The sequence below is a fragment of the Saccostrea cucullata genome, unplaced genomic scaffold, assembly GCF_032062105.1.
Source record: "Saccostrea cucullata isolate Sc308-1 unplaced genomic scaffold, CSIRO_AGI_Scuc_v1 ctg214, whole genome shotgun sequence".
Lineage (NCBI taxonomy): Eukaryota > Metazoa > Mollusca > Bivalvia > Ostreida > Ostreidae > Saccostrea > Saccostrea cuccullata.
Genome location: NW_026929583.1, coordinates 32,355 through 60,245, shown reverse-complemented (window position 1 = coordinate 60,245; position 27,891 = coordinate 32,355). Strand labels below are relative to the sequence as shown.

At 36.0% G+C, this 27,891-nt stretch overlaps 4 protein-coding genes across 9 annotated transcripts in view; 2 read left to right on the top strand and 2 right to left on the bottom strand.

Moving 5' to 3' along the window:
• Nucleotides 1-140: 140 nt before the first annotated feature.
• LOC134281281 (complex I intermediate-associated protein 30, mitochondrial-like) lies at nt 141-4,047 on the bottom strand. Its single transcript, XM_062763753.1, has 4 exons — nt 4,027-4,047; nt 3,163-3,646; nt 1,420-1,620; nt 141-599 (listed from the first exon to the last, which is right to left on the bottom strand). The coding sequence occupies exons 2-4, from the start codon at nt 3,622-3,624 to the stop codon at nt 372-374; spliced, it is 891 nt and encodes a 296-aa protein (XP_062619737.1). The 5' UTR covers nt 3,625-3,646; nt 4,027-4,047; the 3' UTR covers nt 141-371.
• A 6,338-nt stretch (nt 4,048-10,385) lies between these two features.
• On the top strand, nt 10,386-15,837 carry LOC134281280 (calcineurin B homologous protein 1-like). 2 transcript variants are annotated; one of them, XR_009995046.1, is made up of 8 exons: nt 10,386-10,524; nt 10,718-10,790; nt 11,208-11,288; nt 11,600-11,712; nt 11,820-11,923; nt 13,944-14,024; nt 14,196-15,320; nt 15,383-15,837. XR_009995046.1 is itself a non-coding variant. In XM_062763752.1 (7 exons), the coding sequence occupies exons 1-7, from the start codon at nt 10,458-10,460 to the stop codon at nt 14,247-14,249; spliced, it is 573 nt and encodes a 190-aa protein (XP_062619736.1). In that variant the 5' UTR covers nt 10,386-10,457; the 3' UTR covers nt 14,250-15,837. The 2 variants fall into 2 exon arrangements, 1 of the variants encoding a protein (XP_062619736.1); XM_062763752.1 differs by having other exon boundaries at nt 14,196-15,837.
• An 892-nt stretch (nt 15,838-16,729) lies between these two features.
• On the bottom strand, nt 16,730-27,672 carry LOC134281282 (protein transport protein Sec23A-like). Of its 4 annotated transcripts, none has more exons than XM_062763756.1 (19): nt 27,436-27,479; nt 26,979-27,264; nt 26,676-26,762; nt 26,408-26,485; nt 25,709-25,867; nt 25,516-25,604; nt 25,255-25,399; nt 24,722-24,880; nt 24,044-24,159; nt 23,751-23,874; nt 23,400-23,570; nt 23,127-23,233; nt 22,791-22,944; nt 22,372-22,523; nt 21,829-22,003; nt 21,335-21,490; nt 21,048-21,113; nt 20,836-20,850; nt 16,730-17,192 (listed from the first exon to the last, which is right to left on the bottom strand). In XM_062763756.1, exons 1-19 carry the CDS (start codon nt 27,462-27,464, stop codon nt 17,103-17,105), a joined length of 2,358 nt encoding a protein of 785 aa, XP_062619740.1. In that variant the 5' UTR covers nt 27,465-27,479; the 3' UTR covers nt 16,730-17,102. The 4 variants fall into 4 exon arrangements, with proteins under 4 accessions (XP_062619740.1, XP_062619741.1, XP_062619742.1 ...); XM_062763758.1 differs by lacking the exons at nt 16,730-17,192; nt 27,436-27,479 and adding exons at nt 20,500-20,627; nt 27,529-27,672; XM_062763755.1 differs by lacking the exon at nt 16,730-17,192 and adding an exon at nt 20,500-20,627.
• Nucleotides 27,661-27,891, top strand: part of LOC134281284 (threonine aspartase 1-like) — a 30,683-nt gene continuing 30,452 nt past the window's right edge. For both annotated transcript variants that reach the window (XM_062763763.1, XM_062763762.1), the window contains exon 1: nt 27,661-27,764. In XM_062763763.1, the coding sequence (XP_062619747.1) occupies nt 27,734-27,764 (31 nt within the window). In that variant the 5' untranslated portion in view covers nt 27,661-27,733. The remainder of the gene's footprint in view (nt 27,765-27,891) is intronic.

Genomic DNA, 27,891 nt, shown 5'->3' with positions numbered 1-27,891 from the left:
AAATCATAAAAATATGATTTTTAATAATTAAAAATACATGTATTGATATGCAAACATCCTTGCAGGCATCAAGTTGGAATGTCTCGCAATTGACTCAAAATGTACATCATCAGTGCAAATATCAAATGTCAATGCAGAAATGAGTATTAATATTTTATTACCTTTTTCAATATCATGATTTTCATTAAAATTCTTTCAAATACAATTCATCGTTAACAAATGTCGTGCAGGCCATTATTAAGTAATGACATGGCATACACAGTATATCACATCATGATCAATAAATACCTGTTCTACCATAAAAACAATATGGAGTTAAAAATTTTTGGTATTCACACACACAATAAAATGATAAACAAGATTTTTGTTTCTCAGTAGACATTAGTGACGTAGTCCTCCACCTGATAAAGTTCATACGCGTGATTTTCCTCATGATTCTCGTCCCGGAGGAGAGCGATGTAATCTATCTCGAGGTGGAACGGGCCATCAACATTGTCCATCAGATTTATACAGAAGAATCCCACTTCATTAAGATCCATAGGGGACTGCTTATCTTGTACCGTACCCTTGTGGCTTAGGTAGAACTTGCTGAATGGAATCTGAAAGTTGCAAAAAGACAGGAATGGTGTAAATAAATAATACTAGGCTTAAGTGCTGTTTGCATCATTTTTAAATCATTTTGCTGCTATGAACTTGAAAAGATATTGAGGGTAGAAAATATGGCATAAATTTAAAAGAACAAATTAGTAATTTTAAGTGAAACGAGATGTTTGTAAAACACTTATGCCCCCTCCCCAAAATAATTGGAATTTTTCTACCGTTAAGTCCCAGGGACATAACTCTGTAAAAATGGCTCGATCAAATCCATAACTCAACTTGGTCTAGATATTTTCATGATAAATCTGTATACTGAATTTAATTTCAACTGGTGCAAACTCTGCAAAGAAAATGAACGGAAACTGCAAATAATTGAATTTTATTAGTCTAAGGGGCATAACTCTATCCAAAATGGCTCGACCATATCCAAAACAAAAATTTACCATATATATATATTTATGATAAATTTGTATAGCAAATTTCATTTCAAAAGAAGCAACCTCTGCAAAGTAAATGAATGGAAACTGCAAATAATGGGAAATTTTTTGGAAGCAAAACTCTGTTCAGAATGACCTAATCATACCCAAATCAAAACTTGACCTAGATATTCTTATGATAAATCTGTATATCAAATTTTATTTGAATATGTTCAACCACTGTGAAGAAAATGAATGGAAACTGAACGTGGACCAACAGACAGACGGCGACTGACAGACGGCAGCAAAGCAATATGCCCTCCCTTCTTTGAAAGGGGGCATAGATATTTAGTTAATTTGTCAAATGAAGAATGAAATGACAAGAAAAGGTTTTGGGAGGTACTACCTTAACAATTTGCCAGTATGGACCTCCTCGGGTAAACATGGGATAGTGGTACTGGTCATTAGCGGTCAGTCCCATTGTAAAGTCTACCACGCCCGTCCTCTTATAATTTGTCTGTAAGCCCAGACCGTACGCACGTCCATCACCCCTCATACGTATCACAAGGTGGGTGAAGTCTGACCAGTCGTAGTTCATACGCATTGTCTACAAGTACATTTACAGGAAATACATATACATTGAAAAACAATAAGTCAATTTATTAAAGCAATATGAGCCGTATCTTCGAAAATTTTATTTTGCTGGTAAAATGTGCTATCATGATTAATTTGTATGTAATTTAAACCCTTATGACCAATAAGCCCAAAATAAAGTTTAAAAATGTTTCAGAAGAAATATTTCTGTACAATGAACATACAGTTTTATATATTAAGAAATCATTATTGTACAGGACAACAATAATTCAATTTTGCTTCAATCAAAGCTAATAAAAAATTTTCCATCACGAATATGAACAACAGAAGTTTATAAATGATTTATTTTTCTGTCATTAAATTAGTTAATCACAAATTTGCAATAAAATTTTCTGATGTCAAACATGCAGCTCATATTGTTTTAATAAACAAGAGGCCCATGGGCCACATCGCTCACCTGAGAAGCTTTGGCCATTCTGTTCTTTACCAGATTTCCTCCTTGTAATACATAATGAATCCCTACCCTACCCCACTGATCATAATTTAGACATTTTGAAATCTACATTAACCCAGGATCCTTCCATGTGCAAATAATTTTCAGCTTTTCTGGCCCAGTGGTTCTTGAGAAGAAGATTTTCAAAGATTTTTCCTATATATTTCTATGTAAAACTTTGATTCCCCATTGTGGCCCCGCCCTTCCCCCGAAGGTCATGATTTGAACAATTTAGAATCTACAATACCCCAGGATGCTTCCACATAAGTTTCAGTTTTTCTGGCCCAGTGGTTCTTGAGAAGAAGATTTTCAAAGATTTTTCCTATATATTTCTATGTAAAACTTTGATTCCCCATTGTGGCCCCGCCCTTCCCCCGGGGGTGTTGATTTGAACAAATTAGAATCTACACTTTACCAGGATGCTTCCAGATAAGTTTCAGCTTTTGTGGCCCAGTGGTTCTTGAGAAGAAGATTTTTTAATGACCCCACCCTATTTTTGTCTTTTCTTTATTATCTCCCCTTGTGAGGAAACTTGGCCCTTTATTTTAATAATTTAAATTCTCCTTCACCCAAGGATGCTTTGTACCAAGTTTGGTCAAAATTGGCCCAGTGGTTCTTGAGAAGAAGTCGAAAATGTGAAAAGTTTACAGACGGACGGACGACGGACAACGGACAAAATGTGATCAGAAAAGCTCACTTGAGCCTTTGGCTCAGGTGAGCTAAAAACCTTCAATGATCGTATACCCCTTTTCAGAAAATGCATGCAGTTATACATGTACAGGAAAAAATACTGTCAGACTCTGGATTGACAGGTGTGTTTAATTAATTGGGAAGAATAAATACTACATCTGTACCTGACTTGCAATGTGGATGTTATGAATACCGTACCTGACTTACAATGGTGATAAATATGAATACCGTACCTGACTTACAATGGTGATATTATGAATACCGTACCTGACTTACAATGGTGATATTATGAATACCGTGCTACCTTACTTACAATGTGGATATTATGAATACCGTACCTGACTTACAATGGTGATATTATGGATACCATACCTGACAAACAGGACTTCTGAGTTGGCAGTAACCTGCTCTGGTTTGCTCTCCATCTTTTGGCACTTCTGTGTTCAAGTTTCCATAAAACAGGGCCCTCTTGTTTCTACTGAGAGCCAGATACGCTCGACTGAACCCCTGCTTATTATCCGAGTCTGTCGTCACAATCCAGTCATTCAACTTATCCTCACTGTCAAATTTCCAGAAGTAATCATATTCACCATGAAGCACTACGAGTTTATTTTTACAGGAAAGTGTTTCTTTGATTGACCTGTCTATTTTCCTGAGTGCTCTCGGAATGTTGTCCTTAAGCCACTTAGCTCTCTCAGTATCTGTCTTTCCCCGAAACTGAGGTCTTCCTTGAAAATCTATAGAGATTGTTCTTTTACCCGACCTTTCGAACGATGGGAGAGGATGAACAAAATCTCGTCTGCACAGTTGACAGAAGGAACGCCTCAGAAACATGTTTTATTTCTTTATACCATACCTGAGTAAATATATATACAGAATATACTTGTCATATACTTTCTGATATCAATTGTTGTTGTCTGTAAGAAAATTTTTTACTATATACTGTAGCTGTTTAGGTATTTCCCATTTTCAAAATTAGTGCATATGTACTTAGGACACATTTTCAAGAATAAAAAAACACGAACTGCTCATTTATTCAATTAAGAATGAAAGGCGCCACTCTGAACGCATCAGTTTACTGTAGTCTAGATAGATACTTTTGTTTTTCATCAATATTTCATTTAGCGATTCAAAAACAAACTTTATTCTGCATGAACAAGAAGGTGTGGAATCTAGTCACTGTATGACATCACTTATCTTACAAGGAAGTACGGCCGCCGATAAAGTGTTACATACCCAAACACCCCAGGGCCTGAGAGTGACTAAAATGGGTAGCGAAACCCGGGCCGGGCCGGGAATTTCGAAACTCAAAACCTGGATTTTTACTATTACGAAATAAATACCTGTTCTTTTTTTTATGAAATTTTCGGACATAGTTTATAGCTATACGAATTGCCTTCGCTGAGAGTTTTATCTCAAAATGTTTTGTTTTTCCATGATTATCGCCGATTGTCATTTCCCAGGTGACTAAAATGGGTAGCGAGCCCGGATTACTCATTTTGGCGATTTTAAGCTTAATGCATCGAAAATGTATATGATATTTGCATTTATTGGTTGTTAATTAACTTCAAATAGTTAAATTTTACAACTATTTTGAAATTAAATCTCAATTATTAGGGGTTTTGTCATATTTTATAGACCCGGGACAGTTCAAAACCGGACGCGTTTGCCCGGGATAAACTTAATAATTCCGGATTGTCAGAGAAAGAATGTATATAAAAAATGAATTGAAAAAAAATTAACAAAATATGCAGCTCAAAGCACGGTCAAATTATATTTTAATTATATGTCATTGGAAAGTTTTTTCAGCACATTAGCTTGATGTTCAGGTACAAATTTGGAATTAATAACCAGTGTAATGCCAGCACATCTGGCTTGGGAGATTCATTATGACTAATTAAGATTTAGCAAGTATGATAATATCTGCACAGCTGGCTTGGTATACAGATATTAGCTGGGGGTTTTAATTAATTTAAAAGTCTGAGTACGTGTTCATATTGTTCAATTTCCATTGGGATGAAAGTGAATAGATTTAACAATTATTTTAATTGGGTGCCACAGTTATTCTAAGATACCCTATATATATCTTGTCAGTATCAGCTGGTGTTTCAATACTTAGTTCCGACCACTGTGTGATGTACACACATTAACGCACTTCAGATTCTCACGAATCTCAAATCAATAGGTATGCAGGTTTATGTATTATTCAAATAAAAATTAAAATACCAATGTATGTTGACTTTCAACTCATCGCACTGGAAACATTGAATTAATATGCTGTCTATCACACACAATTACTAGCTGGTAGTAAATGATGAAATTGTCATATATTTAAAATTAAACAAAACAGCATATTAATTTGATGCAGGTATAGTATAACATGTATGGATACCTAACGGTGACAACTAAGTACATGTCTACGTTATTTTTCCACACCACACACATCTCCTTTCATATCTGTGTCCAAGTTCCTTCGGGAGCTTCTGGGAGGAGATAATGCTGGACCCGGGGTTAACTGCAATATAACTGTATATGTTATATGAAGTTTTCACCCATTGCACGTCCTAACTCCCAGCCAGGTATTACAAGGAAAGGAGATGCTATTTTTTTCTGTAAGAAATTGGAGAATGACTAAGTTCGTCACTAAGTTTAAGAGTATAAGTAGTAAAGTAAAAGAATGATATGGAGTACAATACTAGTACTTGGATAAGAGGGTTACTATAAGGAATTAGAGGATGATGTGTAAGTTTAAGAGTTAAAGTATCAGGAGTAAGGTATAAGAATGATATGGAGTATTTGGAAAAGAGGGTTACAGTACTATAAGGATCGAATAAGAAAATAGAAAAGGTGTTGAATAAGTTTGTGTCTTGGTATCAGGAGATTACAGAGTGGATGGGGATTTGGATTTAAAATTAAAATAAATTAAAACTAAAATAAATTTACCGTAATTTTTTTTATGAAATGTATTTCTTTTGTATATATTTATTTATTTTTTGACATCGACATTAAAAGAATAATTTCAGAATTTCAAAGAGGTTTAAGTGACACCGACCCAAAAAGAAGATGAGGAGATGGATTTGCAATTTAGTAATTATTATTAGTAATTGTATTATATTTAATCTTAGTAAAATGAAAATAGAATAATGTCAACTGTACTCTAATTATTTTTTACTATTATTTGTCGTTTTAATAATTGTTTTTTTATTTCATATAACTATAAATACAAATAATTATATTTATATAATCCAATATAATCGTGATGAAAGAAATAAGATTGTGAATATTTTTATGATATTTTGTGAAAGTGAAACTAATGAGTGTTATTATTTTGACTTTCAGGATGGAGCAGAGTGTTTTAACTGCAAAGGTTTATAGGGTGCAGTCTTCAAAATTATCTAGCAAAGAGGCTTGTAGCATTCTTCAGAATCATGATCAAGAATTAATCTCAAAAATCCCCCCAGTACGACCAAAGGCAGGCGAGATTTATCTTATATCTAGTGAGGGAGATGACAGAAAAATAAATGACTGGTCTCATGACGGATATCAGTGGGTTAACAAAGGAGGAGATGGCTATCCAAGGAAGGAGAAAATAATGTGGAAGAAATACTACAACATAAGTAGCATGCCTGGGGACAAAAATGGCTCAGCTGAGTTCCAGAGAGCATCTTTCAAGCTAGTTGAGAATTCTTCTTTAGTACTCGTACACTACACTGGGGATGAAACTACATATGTGCCAAGACCCCATGGGAATCAAAAATCACAAACAGGAGACTTTGTGTCAACGTTGCCCTCTGTATTGTCACAGATAAAGGAGAAATCTGTTTAGAACAAACCACAGGAGGTGTACAGAAGCATGCTCTTAGAGAACACCGTTAGTGGAGAGTACCAAGGTGTACTAAATCCTAGAAATGCCAAGCAGATTAGGAATATGCAGACAAATATGAACAAGGCCAGAAGGTTATCTCACGATGAAATTTATAACACACTACAACTGGCATACCATCTGGATGATTTCGTGCATCATTTTTCAATTTTTCCTGATTTGCAATGCTTTGTAGCAAACAAAGATCTCCTGCAAGACTTAAATAAAGTTCTTCAAGTCAAATCAGATGAGGTTCCACTTTTGTCATATGACACTACCTTCCTTATTGGGGATTTCTATGTTTCAGTATTAGTTTTCAAACACGTTTTATTTCAGAGCAACCCATCCATTCCAGTGGCCTTCTACATTCACGACAGGAAATCGGAGGAAATACACCACGACTTCTGGAGAAAAATTGCCACACTTGTGCCAAACATCAATAGGGCATCAACTGTCATTGTGACTGATAGGGAGAAGGCAGTTGTAAATGCAATTAAGAAAGTAACCCCAAATGCAGCATTAATCCACTGCTGGAACCACATACACAGTGATGCTAAACACTGGATCAAACAACATGGTGGCAAAATAGACGACCAACTTGTCTATGTCAGCAATTTGAGGGAACTGCTTCAGACTGAAAATGAAGATGACTACAATGAAAAGTTAGAGGAAGTATCACAGTTCTGGAGTAAACCGTTCCTAGAATATTACAATGGGAAACTACACAAGGACATAATTCAGCATTCCTCAAAATGGGTTTTGGAAGAACACAAGGTTTACGACCCTTATTCCGGTGTGACCAACAACATGTCAGAAAGCATGAATGCAGTCATTAAGAGGATGATGCAGTGGAAACAAGCTCCATTAGATGCTACAGTACTGGCCTTTAATTATCTACAGAAGTTTTATGTATACGAGACAATGAGAGGACTTTGTAGTATAGGAAATTACAGGCTCAAAAACATTCACTCAGGTGCTGCCGTTGATAAGTGTGATCTAGCCTTCCCAAATGATGTATGCGCCCCAGAGAAAATTGTAGACCTAGTGAAAGGAAAGTTGGAAGAGAAAGCTAAGGAAGTTGAAGAAGAGAAAGAACAAGAGGTAGATCTGCCAAACAATGCCACTATTATTGACGAGAAAGAGCAACAGAGTACGACCCAAAGATCCCTGGCAATGGCTGCTGTGAAAGACAAAAGGGTATTCCACGTTCCAGAAGCAGGATCATTTGTTGTGAAAGGTTCTAATGGGGATAATTATAGCGTTTCTTTATTTCCAGAAAAATGCCAATGTCCCTCCGTCGGCACATGTTACCACATCATGGCAGTGAAAATGAGTATCGGAGAGGAAAATATTGAGGAAAAACGCATATACAATTTGACACAGCTGCGGAGAAACAACAGGAAAAGGGTAAACAAAAAGGCAGGCACCAAAAAACCAAGACCATGCGACAAAGAGGTAACAGTCATTGCTGCACCAGATTCCTGCATCAAGAGAACAGAAGAATGGACGGATGATATTTTGCCTTCACCAGTGGCAACTTTAACACCAGTGTGTGAAAAAATGGATGGACATGACACAGCTTCAATTCTAAAAAGGAAAAGGAATGACTGCAAACCAACTGCCAGAAAACGCATAAAATTTGAGGACGAGAATTTCCAAGAGAAGGTAAAGGAAATGACATACATTGAGGAGAGTGAAAATCCAGGTGCGGAAAATTGGACTGAAAATGGCAAACACATTCTTACCATCAAACACAAAAATGACATCCAGAACAATGCCATGCTGTGTAGTGATGTAATTAACTTTGCTCAAACCATCTTGAAGGAACAGTTTCCACAGATAAACGGATTTCAACACACTGGATATGCACCAGTAATAAAGGAAGGAAATTGGGAGTACAAACTACAGATGTCACCGGAGAAAGCCCCTATAGCTCAGATCCACCATACTGGTCATCAACACTGGATTGCTAGTCTACAAATGAAGGATACTGACAAAGTTTTGATTTTGGATAGCTGCAATAAAAAAAGAGATTACATATCACAATCAACACAGCTACAGCTGGGGAAGATGTATGGAAGGGAAAAAACAAATTTGAAAGTTTCCATCTTGGAGGTCCAACAACAAACAAATGGTGTTGACTGCGGTGTGTTTGCGATTGCAAATCTAACAGATTTTTGCATTGCAGAAGATGTCAAAGACCAGCCAATACAGTTTGACACGGAGAAAATGAGGGATCATTTGATAAAATGCCTGGAAGAAAAAAAATTTGAACCATTCCCTAAAAAGCAAAAGCAGAAGAAACGCCTGAGTTTGACAAAGAAGCGAGAAAACATTCAGAATATCAGTATAGACTGTGCAGCCCGGTGTAGCCTTCCAAATGTGTATGATGACATGATTGTCTGTGAAAATCCATCTTGTGGACAATGGTATCATCTCCGCTGTGTTGGAATCCAGGATCCAAAAGAGAGTCTCATCTTCATTTGCCCATCTTGTGCTAACTGAATAAATAAAAATGAATTGAAAAATGAATTGTGTTGTTTTTGTTTTTAATGGGATATCATAGTGCTTTTTTATATAACTTGACAATTGTAAACCGAGTCTGTGCCCTGGTAGGGCGTTGTAGAAATACAATAAGAACGGTTTGCATGTAACTATGTAAATATAGTGCTTAGAACTTTAATAAAATGAAATAAAAGCATTAAAACCTGTCTTTTCTTTTTATACTTATTTTTTAATTAGTATTGCATAAAGTCTTAGTGCTTTAGAGTTTAGAAGTTTGATTGATAGTCAGATGAAATATAAACCGAGTCTGGACCCTGGTAGGGTGTTGTATTTTATACAATAAGAACGGTTTATGTTTTAAGTTTAAAAAATTAAAACATTATAACATTTAAAAAAGTTATGTTTGCATGCATAGATATTGTATATAACAAAAGGAGGGATGGGGGTGGGTATACAATAGGCTCAAATGAGGATACCTCCGCGTGGTTTGGGCTGGGCAATGTCACGAAAGTGATAGCTAACATCCTCTGGTAAGTATTCCGGAAATAAAAGGTTCGTCCCGGGTGAACGCTTCCGGTTTTGACCAATCCCGGGTATTCAAAAAATGCTTATATTCTTAATAATTGGGATTGATTACCGAAACAGTTAGACGTTTTGGGTAGTTTAAGTTCAATTTCAAAGACCCAAATGAAATAATTGTAAATATGCTGCCGATATTAAGTTTAAATCGCCAAAATGAGTAATCCGGGCTCGCTACCCATTTTAGTCACCTGGAAAAGGACAATCGGCGATAATCATTGAAAAACACAACATTTTGACTCAAAACTCTCAGCGAAGGCAAAACGTATGGTTATAAAACATGTCTGTAAATTTCATGAAGAAAGATTGAGTATTTATTTCGTAATTATCAAAAACCCGGTTTTGAGTTTCGAAATTCCCGGCCCGGCCCGGGTTTCGCTACCCATTTTAGTCACACTCCCAGGGCCTACGGACGATGTCACATTTCTCACATCCGAATGTCCTCTGCATGTCAGTATCCCGAACCCGAGCCTAAGGCGTTTTCGTAAACAAGCATTGATTCTGTTGACTAAGAGGAAAATAACATAATAAAGTTTTAAATTTTAATAAATACAGGATTAGAAAGTTGTATCATTTCAAATATATTAAAAGTTTGTCCGGTAAACAAAATATTATCGGGATCGACATTTGGATATCCCCCGTCGCATTATTTCCGGTTCTTCCTGGAATGTCCGGTGTTGAATACTTTTGACAGCTGTTTTTCTTGTAAATATTCAAAACAATGGGCAGTAGGGCATCTATCCAGCTCCAGGAAACTGAATTAAATGAAATTCAGTCAGAAACTGGCTGTAAGTAATATGTGTTGACTACAAAAACACACAAATTTCATACAAAACTATTTTTTATCAAATAATTATGAGAATATTTACATTAAAATGATAGTTACTGATTTGTAATGTTTTGTAACGAAGGCTTTGCTCAGGACATTGATTTATATATATGCAGCATAATACACTGTACCCATCTTTTCTATTTTTGCAGTTTCACACAATCAGATTGTACGTCTGTATAGTCGATTCACAAGCCTGGATAAAGGGGCTATAGGATGCTTGAGGTAAAGTTTGATTAACAACACTCTAGATAAGTAGTTGGATTTGTGTTTAAGTTATGTATTGATGAAGACCCTTCAAGAAAATAAAAAACTGCTTCAAATGCCGTCATTTTGACAGGTGGAAAGTTTGACAGTTTCCTTATTGAAAATTTGGGAAGTTACAATGTCGATGTTACTTTTCATGTTTCTCTTTAACGATAACTAGTGAAAGAATTGAAAACAAAGATGATAATTATTTATTCGCAAATTTTGTTTTGTACATTTTTGACACTCACAATTTAGAGTAAATGTATCTTTGATCAAAGTTTAATAAAAAGTAATTGGCTTAACTCTGGTTGCAAGATGAAATCAAAATAAAACATTATTTTATGTTATAATACTATAGCTTCATTGTTTATTTCTTATGTCATGTTTATGCAGCCGTGAAGATTTTCTGAGGATTCCTGAGTTAGCTATAAATCCACTCGGAGACCGAATCGTTCATGCATTCTTCACAGAAAGGTAAACATATATGCAGTGTTTTCTCTTTATTTCAATGTAAAGGGTTAGAGATCAGTTGTAAAAGGCTAGGGGCAGAGGTTTATGTACGGAATCTCTGTGGACCTTGTAACAAATTTTATTTCAAAGTGGCATTATTGTCAATTGAAGTGGTCAATTTGGCCGGTAGCCGCTTCTTAGGGAAAACACTGATATGTTGCAAAATGAAAGAAAAGAAACAACGGTTAGTGTTTTGTATATTTCATAGAACTTTTTGGTAAGAACCAAGATCACAAAATTATCACATTCTAACTAATGTTTACATTTGTTTTCAGTAACAATGAGACGGTCAACTTCAGACAATTCATGAGAGTTTTAGCGAGATTCAGGCCAACGAAGTCAAACCAGAACAAAAATAAACTGAATACCAGGGAGGAGAAACTGAAATGTTTGTATTATAAGTGTTTAGATTCTGTGCAATGAATGTAGTTAAAAAACAAGCCTTTGTAGAACTGAATATTGCGGAACACATTTAAATTTTATGATACATTTCAGTTGCTTTCCGAATGTATGACCTGGATGGTGATGACAAAATTTCCAAGGATGAGTTACTGTCCGTGTTACACATGATGGTGGGAGCTAACATTTCCGAGGAACAGGTAAAGAATAGGAATTATGATGTATATGTACCTTTCTATTGACACAGTGGTATGTTTTGACATTACAGAATTGTTTTTTAGCTCACCTCAACGAAGTTGGGGGAGCTTATGTAATACCCTCGGCGTCCCCGTTGGCGTCGGTGTCGGCGTCCCAGGTTAAGTTTTTTGGAGCAGTTTTCTTTTAAAGTACGTCTATATCCTATATTGATTAGACATGCATGGAAGATGCTTCTAGTGTGTTTCATTGTACCAGTCGAAGTTTCAGATGCTGCAACTTCAGCAAAGGAATGACCAGGTTAAGGTTTTTGGAGCAGGTTAACATTTTTGGTGCAGTTTTTGGTGTTGGTGTCATTTCCAAGGAACTATAAGCCCTATCTTGACCAAACTTGCATGGATGATACATCTAAGGATGTACACTACCGGGTTTGATTCGGATGCTGAATCTGACCTACATTTTCCGGTTGAGTGAACAGGTGAATGTTTTTGATGCAGGTCTCATTTACAAGTAACTATAAGTCCTGTGTTGACCAAACTTGCATGGATGATACATCTAAGGATGCACACTACCAGGCTTGCTTCCGATGCTGAATCTGACCTACATTTTCGAGTTGAGTGAACAGGTTAAAGTTTTTGGTGCAGGTTTCATTTCCAAGTAACTATGAGCACTATAATGACCAAACTTGCATGGATGATACATCTAAGGACGCATACTACCAGGCTTGCTTCCGATGCTGAATCTGACCTACATTTTCGAGTTGAGTGAACAGGTTAAAGTTTTTGGTGCAGGTTTCATTTCAAAGTAACTATGAGCCCTATACTGAGCAAACTTGCATGGACGATACATCTTACGATGCACACTAATGGACTTGCTTCAGATGCTGAATTAGACATATTGTACATTTTTCAGATAATGGACCAGGTCTATTACTAGCTGCAATAATGTAGCCCTCTCCGATTTTTTTTTTTGGGAGAGGGCTACAACTCCTTAGGATCTCCGTAATGGTGCAATGCGGCAGTGAATCACTCCCGCACGGATTTTGGCTCAAATTGTCTGAAAACGGCTATTTTATTTATATGCCTTACCTGAAGTTCCAAAATGTAGTTATCCCTCACATAAATCGATCAATAAATATACAGCACAATCCATATATCAGTATTTTTCGTGTATGTCAACATCACAACTTAAATTTATCCGCCATGTTTACTGACCTTGACAGATTTTATTTTGAGACAGCCAATGAGATTAAGGATCTATAGGGAGCGGATTTCTTTGAAATAACCTTATTTTAAGCCTAAATATCGCTGTTTACGAAAAAATGACACATAGAATTATTTTATTCATCGATGTTTAGTGTTACTATTCATCAAAATTATTTATAAACATCGACATTTGCTTGATTGAATTATTCGAAATTTCAAGCGCAAGTTTCACTACGTCACGTGTGAACTGTCATGGCTGCCGAATAAGCGACAAGAAATCACACAGATTTATTTTACATGGTTTTCGCGTTTAACGAGCTATGATGTCAACAGTGAATAAAAATTCGTCTTATTATAAGTAAGTTGAATGTAAAAACAATTTATTCGGCCTGCAGTCGCTCGTATTTAAAAAATATTTTTGCACCATTACGGAGATGCGATGGAATTGTAGCCCTCTCCAGAAAATATCAGATAAAAAAAAATCGGAGAGGGCTACATTATTGCAGCTAGTCTATTACCAAAAAACTATAAGGCTTATATAACATTGTATAAACCAAACTTGCACAATTGATGCATCAAAGGATGAAAACTCTCAAATTTGCTTCAGATGCTGGATTTTAATTACATTTTCATGCAAAAGAACTAGTTTGAAGTTTTTATATAGCTCTCTTCCAAAGTATCAGATCAAAATTGCATAAATATTTTCCTTTTGGGATGTACACTTATTTTTGGTGAATTGTGTGACTTTGCCTTACTTACAGACAACATTCGTTGAGGTGAGCTCTGTAATCTCTGATTACCTATGTTTTATGTTTTATAGCTGGGGAGTATCGCGGAGAGGACAATCAGTGAGGCTGACATTGACGGGGATAACCAGATCTCTTTTGAAGAGTTTGTACAGGTAATTATACATAATTAGGTCAACTAATAAGTTTTTACAGGTAAGCTGTTAGTAAGCTCCTCAGATGTACTGTGCTTGATATCTAGGTTCTGGTTATATATATATGTTTACAATACTGTAATGTAATTAGTTTCTTAAAAAAATGTAAATTTCTTCACTTTAACTTTACAGGCAATGGAGCGAGTGGACGTCGAACAAAAGATGAGCATTCGCTTCCTTCATTAGTGTTCTTGTCTGTTTTGTTGATGATGTGATATTCTAGGCATGTTATCTTCATAAATACTATATTTAATAACTACAAAAAAGATTTACATGAACAAAAAATTTCCAGAATGTTTGAATTTTAATTTTTTTGTACAGATTCTCTATTTTAATATTTTTGTGAAACACTTATTGAAATTCTTTTCAAGTATAAATTATTAAGAAATATTTGTACCGATATTAAGATGACATGAGTCCATCTTAAAAGTTAAAGATTCATATATAGACAAAATATGGCAGACAGTGATAAATCTTATTCCTCACAATAAATACTCTGTCGTTGAAATCCTGACATAAAATACTGCCACGCACCACCACCACACACACAATTGTCAAATACTTGTTTATTATACACACTTGTCTTTGTATTTCAAAAGAATGATTTGTTGTTTTTGCTGACTTTGTTGCAAATATGGAATGTAATGACACAAAATATATGTATTGTGAATTTATGAAACTTCCTGACATTAATTGCACAAATGTAAAATTATGTAATTCATTTGATTACAAGAATGAAGTAGATGATACACCTTATATTGTATTGTATGTATGTTTATCATTCCCCCCCCCCCCCCCCAACCCAAAAGTTTTTATTACGATGAAGCATGTTTTACAGCTGAAAACATCTATGACTTGCTGATGTTTATCTTTAAAGCTATAGTGGATATAATAATATCTTATGTTTGAAGTTTAAAATCAAAACTTGTGAACCTGATGTATCATAAATCATAATACTGTTTTAAGTAATTAAGAATATTGTTATTAACAATATTGACCTAATTTAGAGAATCTGCATTGCCTGTTGATCATGTTGATACTACATCAGTACAAATACATATACAGTGGACCTTCAGATATCTGGACGCCAGATATCCAGATGCTTCAGTTTCGGGACGATTTTTCATCAGAACAGAATTTCTGGGAGTTGAACTATGTTCAATCTCCCTTGGTCATCACGCATTTAACATGAGCTTCACATATCTGGCCAAATTGACTAAGAACCAAAGTGACCAGATAAATGAGGTTCCACTGTATGTATATCTTGTTTGCAAAGGAAGGAGTTTAGTTTAGTAGCAGTAATTGTAATATATACACAGTTTGTTCTCTAGAGTTCTGGTAATCATTTCAGATTTCCTTTGTTTTTCCCCACTGTTCTTTCAAGAATCCAATACATGTAATTAATAGCATTATAATAAAATTCCTGATTTTCTAATATCTTGTACATCTTTCTGCAAAATAACCATATTAGTGGTGCTAAAGTAATAAATCTGTTCATGTACAGACAGAGAATTTAGCCATATTCTAGGTAGAAACTTGATCTTACTTATTATGTGAGTTAGTTGTTATTTTTAACACATATTCCAGAGTATTTAATATACTGTATTTGTTGATTGTATGCTGATTGTTATACTGTTTTATATTTATTATTAATATTAAACTTAATGCCATATTTAATCAACAAGCTACTTGCAAATGAAGAGTGATTTTTTTAAAGATGTAAATTTGTTGAAGCAGGGTCTTTAGCTAGCAAAATAAAAATCATAAAAACAAATTTTAGCTGTTGCCTTATTCAAAACAAATGATAGAGTATGTTTTAACAGGCATTTTATGTGTAATTAAACAAGTCAAAAAAGAATTTGAAACACATGACCAGAGTTCCATATGTTATGTGCTCTACCAGATGTTTCACTTGGCCATTATTAATAGGCTAACCTGAGCATCACATTTCTGTCTCTTTGAATGTCTTTGCCTCAGTCCTACCCCAAACTCATCAGGTTGCAAAGTTCCCTCCTAGAAGGAAGACTGAATTGAGCTTGTCTGATTCATGTAGAAATTTTGATTAGTTGTGTCCTATTGACTAAGCCTGAACCAGTTGGGTTTCAACCAAACTTGGCATAAAGCATGTTTAAAGGGAATTTATTCAAATTATGTCATATTCCATAAAGGAGGTACTTGACAAATGTATGGTGGAACCAGAAATCCAACCCAGGACCCCTACATCAACTCGGGCAGATTTCCATTGCCCAGACCATTACATTCCTCCCTCCTCAAACTGTCTTTACCTCTAAAGACACAACCCAAGTTCTTGTTAGCCCCATGCAGGACTTTAATCTGTAAGTCCAGGGGGTGATTGACACCAAATGGTGTAACAGGAAAGGAGATTATGACTTGTGCTGGTCAGGAATCAAACCGGGGACCCCTACATTACTAGTCAGGTGCTCTACCGACTGAGCTATCCATGCTGATATCCACGGCCTAAACAAATACTGTATGTTATCTGCTGATATTAAGTAAATAATGCAACTTTCTTTTATTAATCAAGTTTTACTTATCAAATGAGTGTGAACACTTTTATGGGGATAATAAATAAATAAGGCTTATTATCTCACCTATCAGTGTTTCAATAAATCTTGAAACAAACAAAATCAGATATAAATTCAATACCTAAGTAATTGTCAATTTATTAAGCATGTACAACAATTCATTTTATAAATAATGTCCATAGTAACAACACTAATATCACAAACAATGAAGGGCACCTTGCAGTGCCAAATCAGGCATAAAATCTCCATACAACCACAGGCACAAACATTTACTCATCTCCGTAAGACCAGGCACCATACACACATAACCACGATGAGATGAAAAGTGTTATATAAAATCAGGTTCATAAAAATCCTACAGAGCTCCAGTGAATTGCACGATTTGTGTTCATTTTGATGTCCGACACAAATGTCTGACTGTCCTTGGCACTTGATAATGCTGGTGTGACGAGCGGTCACTTTGTCTTTATTGGGTCATTAGCAGTGGTCACTATCACGAGGAGCTGGACACGGCCAGTTTCTTCAGATGCTCCATGAAAACCTGTAAACTGACATCATCTGTCAGAACCGCTGCGCCTCCATCCTACAAAATAATTAAGTACTTGGTTAATTAGATTACAATATTAAAAATATCCAGCACTGACATTACTGGTATATTAAACTGTGGTTTTAAACTGGCCTGAAAAAAACTTGAGGAATATTACCCTTGTCCCCTTTAACATGTACCTGTTCATGCTTTATAAACTGTCGGAAAATGCAAAAATTCCATGTAGGTAGAAAATGTACAAGGGGACAGGGGAAGGAGGAAGGGATTTCTACCTGGGGTCCCCTCATATCACAGTACAAAGGAATTAATTTCAGATCATTTCACCAAAATAAACATGCAATATAATGGACAAAAGGAAAGGGAAAAAAAGTTTAAAATAAAGATCTGGAAATTGTGAAGAAGGTAGAGGAACGGGACTTCAAAAATTATCTTTAAAATAATTTTTCTGAGGAAACCTTAATCTTGAAAAACTGATTATTCTGACTCATGGACATAAAAGTCAGATTGACCAAAATACAGCACACTTATAATTTGTTTTGATGGTGTCTGAAGTTATAAACATAGGTAATCAGAGATTACAGAGCTCACCTCAACGAATGTTGTCTTTAAGTAAGGCAAATTAAGTCACACAATTAACCAACAAAAAGTGTACATCCAAAAATGCAAAATTTATGCAATTTTGATACTTTGGAATAGACCTTTATAAAAACTAAAAACTAGTTCTTCATCATGAAAATGTAATTAAAATCAAGCATCTGAAGCAAGACTGAGAGTTTTTATCCCTTGATGCATCATTTAAGCAACTGGTTTATATAAGCCTTATAGCTTCTTGGTGATAGACTTGCACCCATAACTTTTATGAGGTCTATTATCTGGAAAATGTATGTCGAATTCAGCATCTGAAGCAAGTCCATTAGTGTGCATCCTAAGATGTATCATCCATGCAAGTTTGGTCAACATAGGTCTTAAAGTTACTTACAAATGAAACCTGTATAAAATAATTAACCTTTCCACTAATCCAGAAAATGTAGGTCAGATTCAGCATCCGAAGCCAGCCTAGTAAAATGCACCCTTAGATGTACCATCCATGCAAGTTTGGTCATTATAGGGCTCAAAGTTACTTAGAAATGAATCCTGCACCATAAACTTTAACCTGTTTACTCGTCCAGAAAATGTAGGTCAGATTCAGCATCCGAAGCAAGTCTGGTAGTATGCATCCTAAGATGTACCATCCATGCAATTTAGTCATTATAGGGTTCATAGTACACTGTACCTTGAAAATGAAACCTTCACCAAAAACTTTAACCTGTTCACTCAACCGGAAAATGTAAGTCAGATTCAGCATCCGAGCAAGGCTGGTAGTATGCATCCTAAGATGTATCATCCATGTAAGTTTGGTCATTATATGTCTCATAGTAACTTGGAAATGAAACCTGCACCAAAAACTTTAACCTGTTCACTCAACCGGAAAATGTAGGTCAGATTCAGCATCCGAAGCAAGTCTAGTAGAATACATCCTAAGATGTACCATCCATGCATGTTTGGTCATTATAGGGCTCAAAGTATCTTTGAAATGAAAGCTTCACCAAAAACTTTAACCTGTTCACTCAACCGGAAAATGTAGGTCAGATTCAGCATCTGAAGCAAGTCTAGTAGAATACATCCTAAGATGTACCATCCATGCAAGTTTGGTCATTATAGGGCTCAAAGTATCTTCGAAATGAAACCTTCACCAAAAACTTTAACCTGTTCACTCAACCAGATGTAGGTCAGATTCATCATCCGAAGCAAAGCTGGTAGTATGCATCCTAAGATGTATCATCCATGTAAGTTTGGTCATTATATGTCTCATAGTAACTTGGAAATGAAACCTGCACCAAAAACTTTAACCTGTTCACTCAACCAGAAAATGTAGGTCAGATTCAGCATCCATAGCAAGTCTACTAGAATACATCCTAAGATGTACCATCCATGCATGTTTGGTCATTATAGGGCTCAAAGTATCTTCGAAATGAAACCTTCACCAAAAACTTTAACCTGTTCACTCAACCGGAAAATGTAGGTCAGATTCAGCATCAGAAGCAAGGCTGGTAGTATGCATCCTAAGATGTATCATCCATGTTAGTTTGGTCATTATATGTCTCATAGTAACTTGGAAATGAAACCTGCACCAAAAACTTTAACCTGTTCACTCAACCGGAAAATGTAGGTCAGATTCAGCATCCGAAGCAAGGCTGGTAGCATGCATCCTAAGATGTATCATCCATGTTAGTTTGGTCATTATATGTCTCATAGTACTTGGAAATGAAACCTGCACCAAAAACTTTAACCTGTTCACTCAACCGGAAAATGTAGGTCAGATTCAGCATCTGAAGCAAGTCTAGTAGAATACATCTTAAGATGTACCATCCATGCAAGTTTGGTCATTAAAGGGCTCAAAGTATCTTCGAAATGAAACCTTCACCAAAAACTTTAACCTGTTCACTCAACCGGAAAATGTAGGTCAGATTCAGCATCCGAAGCAAGGCTGGTAGTATGCATCCTAAGATGTATCATCCATGTAAGTTTGGTCAACATAGGGCTTATAGTTACTCGGAAATGAGACCTACACCAAAAACTGCACCAAAAATGTTAACCTGCACCAAAAACATTAACCTGGTCATTCCTTTGCTGAAATTGCAGCATCTGAAACTTTGACTGGTACAATGAAACACAGTAGCAACATCTTCCATGCATGTCTAATCAATGTACGACATAGAAGTACTTAAAAAGAAAACTGCTCCAAAAAACTTAACCGTAACCCAGGACGCCGACGCCGAGGGCATCACATAAGCTCCCCCCAACTTCGCTGAGGTGAGCTAAAAAAGGGTCTTCTATGTACAATACATATGATTTTAAGTGTGCTGTATTTTGGTCAATCTGACTATTTCAGAGAGAAAATTCTATGTAGTGTTTATATGTGCCTTATTTGATACTTACAAATGACACAAAACAGTTTCATGCACTAAAACACTGTTAACCATTTTTTTTCTTTCAAAAAACTTATATTTGAGAATACAACACTCTCTTTCAAAGTCAAAATTTATTTTGAATCCAAAGCTGTTCCAATTACCGGTAAATAAATGTACATACATGTAATGAAAACATCCTGATGTGCAAATACATGTACATTGTACCTATATGTATAATGAAAACTTCTTTATTTTACAAAATATACCCATATTTTCTGAAACATTCCTGGGGGTATATCTTATTAAATCCTTAAAGTGGGGAAATTCATAATGTTGCAAGTATTTCATTTAAGTGTTTCCCTTTGAATTGAAACATGTATAGATACAAAATGTACAAGCACATGAATAAAACCTTAGGCCATAGACATCAATACCAATACCACATGCATTTCCCCATGTTCATGCTACACCGAAATAACCCCATGTTAAATACCTGGTACGAATCAGAGGATGTTATAATCTATAACAAAGGAACAGCTTTTATCTGTGTCCAAATCTTAAAACATTCAACTTTATTTCTGAATCAGCTGAGTGGAAATTAATGCTGAACCACCTGTGTTTTTTTTTGGCAGAATTAAGACAATTTATATCTACCGACACACCACTACTTTCTCCTGAATTTACATGTACTTTGTAAAAATAATAAGACACAGAGAACTTATACAAACCATTCCAGAGGATTGCTGATAAAGAGGAAAAAAGATGAACATATGAGATGAAAAGATATTGTACTAGGTTCACTTGAATGATTAATTTGAAAGTGTGTGTACTGCAAACATGATCAATGAATGTATTACTTTAATGTATTTTTAGCTGCACAGTCACACATTTCATGCATGCTTATTCTGAGGTTTGTAAGGAAGTGAGATATAATCTTTACCTGACCCCATCCGTAGGCGTTGTTGTGGGTCTGTGATGGATTGACTCGTGAGAGCAAGAAACGGGACTGAAAAATAAATAATATCATCTTACATTTCAACTTACTGAAAATAAAGCACTTTTTATTTTATAAACAACAAGAAATGCACTGTATGTTAAAACAATTATCCAAAAGTAAAATCTACTTTTAGTATAATTCTCAGACACCATTTTACCCCTACAAAGGGGAATAAGCATAACCTTTTTTCACCTCACATGACCTTTCCTGATTTGAATATGTAATTTTACCTGTGACCCGTCATGCTCGGTGTCGATGTACCGCGGCATCGGGAACCTGGTCTGTAGGATTTCCTGGGCGTCGTCCACCGGAGCGTTGAGGAGCTGTTTAAAGTTCTCATATTCTGGCTGATCTTGGTATCCCTGCTTCCTCCATAACGCAATTGTCTGTACAACAAAAAATCACATAAGAGATCCTCAGAGTGACAAACACAATGTCAGTGTGTTCTGTATACAGGTTATTTTCACTCTTTCTTATTTATGCTCAGAAGAGTTGTATTACAAGGGAGATAATTCTGTTGAATTTGCCCCCTTTAAGTTTGCCTTTTAACTTAAATGGCGGGGGGAGGAAGATGAGGGCAAAAATTGATGAGTACAATATGTAACTAAATGACACATTACTGATTCCATTGGCAACTTTAATTAAATCTTCATGTAACAATTGTGCCAACTTCCTGCCCAGTGTAGTCTTCCTCTAATTTTTATCTATTGGTATTTATCTTTACCTCTCCGTGGTACAACACGATCTGGAAGAATGTATCCATGAGTAGGATCCTGTCGGGCTGTATACTGCTGGTGTCTAGTAGGACGGGCTCGGGCGTCCCGTTAAAGGAGTAGGCGTACAGTATAGGCTGGATCATAATCAGGGACTGGGTCAGGTCCTCCACATTCAACATGTGTCTACAAGGTCAAGGGTTACAATGTTAAAGGTTAACATTAGTTACTACAGGATGGCTGAATTCTACATTCAATATGTGTCTACAAGGTCAAGAGTTCACATTAGTTAAACTGTTAGAAATATAATACAGGATGATTGAATTCTAGTCTTCTACATTCAACATGTGTCTACAAGGGCAAGGGTTAACAGATGATAAATGTTTGAAAATAACACAGGTAAATGACTTCAAGAAACCTTTTAAATGATTAAATTCTTAAGGGTAAGATTTTTCTTTGAGAGAAAGACAAAGCTTTCAATACATGCAAGCAAATCATCATTAAATTAGGGAATGAAATTCCTGACTTGACACCTTGATAAAAACAATACCTACCTGTAGTATGAAGTTTCATCGGGACTGTTGTTGAAAACTTGTAAAAACTGTGACCGTCTTAAATGGAACATGAATTGTGGGTACAGGGAGAAATTATCAGAAAATCGGAATGAGTTAGGATCATCTTTATGGTAATCTCCAAACTTCTGACACTGAAACCAAACAAAAGTTTGTTTAAAATAAATGTCTGGAAATTATTTTGCCACTGAATCAAATATATGTCATGTACCATAATATATACCTTAAATCTATCATATCATAATTTTGCCCCTGCATGAAAAATACGTCATGCACGAGTATTTTGATTTTTTTCATAATGATATTAAACTCTGTTACACCCCACCTCCATTTGTATATTTTATTTGTATCTGCCAACAATTTTTCTATATTCATTTCCAGTAACCCCCCGTCAGACTTACAAGTCTGATCAACATTCTGTCTAGCCATCTCAGGACGTCAGGACCATCGTCCGTCTCCGCCCTGAACACCGCCATTCTTGCCATCAGCACCGCCGCCGCCTCCTGATCAAAACCTGCCGCGATGTGCTGGATGTTTGTACTCGCATCAGCCCAACTAAAAAGAACAGCCAGTTAATAAATCAGTGCCTTTAGACAACTATAAACCATTATATAGATTAGCTACATGTGTTTGTTCTAAACAAAATTCTGGGACTATTTTAACCTGAAAGTAATACATGAATTTCTACATTTTATTGGTTAGTTTGTATATTAGCATTAACTTTGACTGTGACCTACTTTCTGGCCAGTGTGGTGACCCTGACCCTGCGCTGTCCACTAGAATGTTGATACTGTGTGATAAACTGTAGGTACCCTCGGCCACCTTGTGGTATTGGGGCATTGTGCTGGAAATCAACAAAGTAAAAACATATAAAATACACATTTATATCACAACTTTGATCGGCAATTACTACCGGTAAATATTATGTTATTTTTCAAAGCTGATTAAGCAATATATTAAAAAGTTTTAACAAAGATAGCTATATGAACATTACAGAAACTTTAAGGTACCTGACTGACAACTTCAAAGAAGAGGGCGAGGGTACTGTTAGGGTAGAGCCCACACATCTTCCACTGACAGGTGCCCCCCAGTCCCATCTCTGTGTCAGACACACACGGACCCTTCACCCCCAGGGACACGCACGGTCCGATAGCTCCCGACACCTTCAGTTCTCTAGAGGTCTGTGAAAATAAAAAATTAATTTTGATAAAATCTGTCATTTTAGAAAAATGGATATTGGAGAATGAATCAATTTTGTAACAAGTGGAGTAAACTTATTGCATTCAAACTGCAAGTACTTGTTTTAAATTCCATACATTAGAATACTGATTAAGATTTAAAGGGACAGAACTCCCTCCTACCTTGATCTCTACAGTAGCACCGAACCCCATCTTGAACTCCCCTTTGGCGTCCTTGGAGAAGACCCTCTGGAATGTCTGTTTAAATAGGGAGGTGTTAAAGGAATCCCCCATCACCATGTGACCTCTGTAAACAAGGAAACAATGACGGCCTCTCACTTACAAGAAAAACAACAAAATTAAATCAGTGATCACACTCATTTACAAGAAAAACAACAAAATTACACCAATGATGCACACTCACTAACACAATGATAACATGACAACATTTGACGGATGTCCTCTGTATGGCTTACCCTGTGTATCGAGGACAAAACTTCATCTCGTGTAACCCGGTCTGATCCAGAGCACAGGCGTATATATCAACCACATGACCGTTCTTAGCGGACCTATTGGCCAACATCTCATAGTGCTGAAAAATGAAGAGGATTACGTAAAATATATATTTATGATCACTGCTTCTTTTAGTGGACATTTAGCTTGTCCTAAAAATGAAATGTGTACAGTTTATTCACAGATACATGTAAGCAGTACAAAGCTGCATCTAGCTCTACACTTAATAAGTCTATTCATTCATTCATAACAGAAGCATGAATGGTTGGGCAATAGACTGAACAGTGAACATACTGTACAGAACAGCAAGAATCTTTCAAACCATATTTTTCAATATAACAAATGTCACATTCTCGTAAAAAATACCCTAGTAGTCTGTATATATACATACCTTCCTCATATTTTTCTGTACCATTATTTATGCAGATCTATCTCTATAACATTAACTTCACGGCCTTCTTCATGTACTTTACCCTTTTCCTATGTCTTCCTGTATTATCATTTAGTGTCCTATTTCAATCTAGTTCTCTGTACTATTATTTATAGTCTCCTAATGTTACCTTCATGACCTTCTCACTTTCTGATCTTTTTCTATGTTTTTCTGTACTATTATTTACAGTACCCTATCTCTATAGCCTTACCTTCATAGCCTTCTTCATGTACTTGACATTGTCTTTCTCGATGTCCAGATGTTTTCTGATTGGGTTTTTCAGTTCATCGTCCACCACCATTCCAGGTCCCTGTGTGCACGGCCCACCAGCAAACAGCATGATCCGTGCCCCAGTGTTGGGAAATGTGCACTGTAAGTAAGTATCAACTTACTCTAAACCAACATTTAATTCCATGCTAGAAAAACTTATTAGTTTTTTCCAGCTTCTTTTATTCACAATATTGCCAAAAACATTTTTTAAATCGTGTACTCATGTAAATTTTTTCTCTCACAAAAATGAATGGTCATTGCTGAATTTCAAACTGATGAATTTCACGTCAAAGTGTTAGATATATATCTTTTGTTTTAGATCGATAGCTTTTGTCAATCAAAAAATTTACAAATCAAACTTTATTATTTGAAAGTACCAGTGACCAGAAGTTGATAGTTATGAAAAATAATCCTTAAAAAGCTAGTTGTTACACAAACAGCACTGTGATTAAATACATAAGATGATCTACGTACCTCTAGGAGCCCCACAGCTATAGACAGAGCTACCCCTGTGGACCTGAGGGGCCTCTTTCCCTGGGACACGGGCCAGGGGTCCCTCTGTAACTCCCCCAGTAAATCTGTCAGGTTCATGTCACACTTGTGGACAGGCTGCAGGAATCTGTCAAAATAAATCAATACTTCATCAACAAAATTAAGGCTGTTTGCATTTTTATTGTAGCATTAAAAGCATGTTTGAGAAAAGGATGAACCCTTGGAATAAATCTTGATATTGACCTATTGGAGGGCAACTGTTGCTGTTGTTGCTGCTGCTGTGGACCTCTTTGTTGCTGTGTTGCACCACCTCTTTGTAAACCCAACATTTCCTACAAAAAGCACAATGCGACCTGTTGTAACACATAAAAGATCTTAATGCATTCATCTGCCAATCTTACAAATGACCATTTTAATTAACTGACTTGATGCATACCTGAATTTGTTTGGCTGTTAAATCTTTGGTTCCCCTAAAAACATAACTCTTGGAGCAGCCTTCACAGCCGAGCTCGTGAACTTGGACCATTTTTCCGTAAGTGATTAAACCAATCAGGGCGTTTGGTGGCAGCAAGCTTAGTGACATTTGTAGAGATTCCTAAGATGCACAATTTCATATTTAAAATCTGATCGCCATCAATTCAAAAAGAAAATAAAACATCACATTATTGTTTATTATTGAAAATTTTTCCTTCTAGTCCATTTACCAATATTTACATTCGCTGTGTTTTTCTAGTAAGCTTACTGTGAAATTGATTTAAAAACCATTTTCGTGTATACTCACTCGTAGAAATATACACAGAGAAACGTGCGTTAACGTGACGTCACAATCAGTCTGCAGCGACGTTAGTAAAAACGCAACGATATAGGGCAGCGAGAAATTCAAATATTTAGCATATTTTAGTTGCTTCCAAACATGTAAAATGTAAATATAAGGAATGTTTTTCAGTTTAGTGTGAATTATTGGTGTGTGAATCACACAGACTTGCACATAGGCATATTTTTCATGAAGCGCTAGTGCGCATCATGAAATATGCCTACGTGACAAGTCTGTGTGATTTACACACCAATAACTGACACAAAACTGAAAAACATTCCTTAAATATACATCTTAAACTAGATGAATTTTCAAACCAACCTTAACTGCCTGTAAATCCTCTTCATCCATACATGTGTCTAAAACTATCAGGAAAACTGGAGGGTGGCAGGTAGCTCTCTATACACAAGAACAATATTGTATCTTATAACATGTTTATAAACTTGGACATTGGTCTTGATACATTTTTTTTTTCATATGCAGTGTAATATTTTAGAGTTCTAACTGATGACAAAAATTGTTTTTAAACATATTCTTAAACTGTCCAGGGACAATTACAGTAGCATATGTAAATCTACAGAAAACTCACTGTAATTGTGTATTCCAGGGTAGAGAACTGGGGTATAATCTCAGCAGGCTGATGTTGATCTGATATTGCGGCATACTGCGGAGGAAACTGAAACAAACAAAAACAACAATATTTACACTGATTAAAGGCAAAATACTTTCTTTTACATTAAATTACAACAGTATACATGAGATTTGTTCTATTTTTCTGAGTAATATACATTACTTGTAATGTATTTAACTGTGTGTGAACATATTTTTTGGTAAATAAATCTTTATAATCAAGACATAAATTCATTTGAAAAGCTTCACAAAAAGTAATTACTGGGTTTCTTTGGAAGCAGAAGTTGCAGGCCCAGACTTTAGCTCTGTAATCGACCTGACAGAAGGGATTGAGGATGGCGCGACACGTGGGTCTGGTACACAGAACCGGGTCGTACTGGATTGGGGGGAGATCTGGACGCTCCTTCAGCGGTGTAAACAGGCACCCCAGGGGGACCACCATACGGGTGGCCTCTATACGACTGGACGGCCATACATTCCAGCTGAATCTCACTCCATCCCTGTCCTCGTTCTGCTGTATAAATTCCTGATAGGTAGCCATTGGGTACCTAAAAATAAGAGTCAAATTTGAAATCAATTGAACAAATGCATTTAAACTTGAAATGCATTGATATATAATCAATCTAAATATAAATCATATGATATAATTCTCCAATAAGTTAACTTATTCATGTACAAGGATACCGGTTTCTGATGTTGACAAAAAAATGACAATTTACCCTCCTTTCCCATTTACAATCACCCTCATCTTGCCGTAGACGTTAAATAGACAATATAATGTGTTGTATACATGAAACTGTTTGGTTGCTTACCTCCAACAAAAACCTGGTTACGTGTTAATATTTCGTTCACGTCAAAAACAACCTTTTCCAGACAACCTGGAAGTTGGAAAATGCCACGTAGTTTCCCACAATTCAACAAAATACGTCATTGGGGAACCCTTTTCCGGGCTTAGATAGATCGTACGTAAAAGAGAGCCAAAAGGAACGGAGTCACAGGACATAGGAGTATGCAGTTATGTCGCATTTTGTAGTGGCAGTACATTGTGGTACTTTGTTTTATTTTCAATATTTCAGTAGTAATGACATATTTCTTGAGTTTATATGTGTAGTCGTCTTTCCCAGCTGGTCCTGATGCAGAATCTGGACCTCGCACGAAGGACGGTTCCTACACTC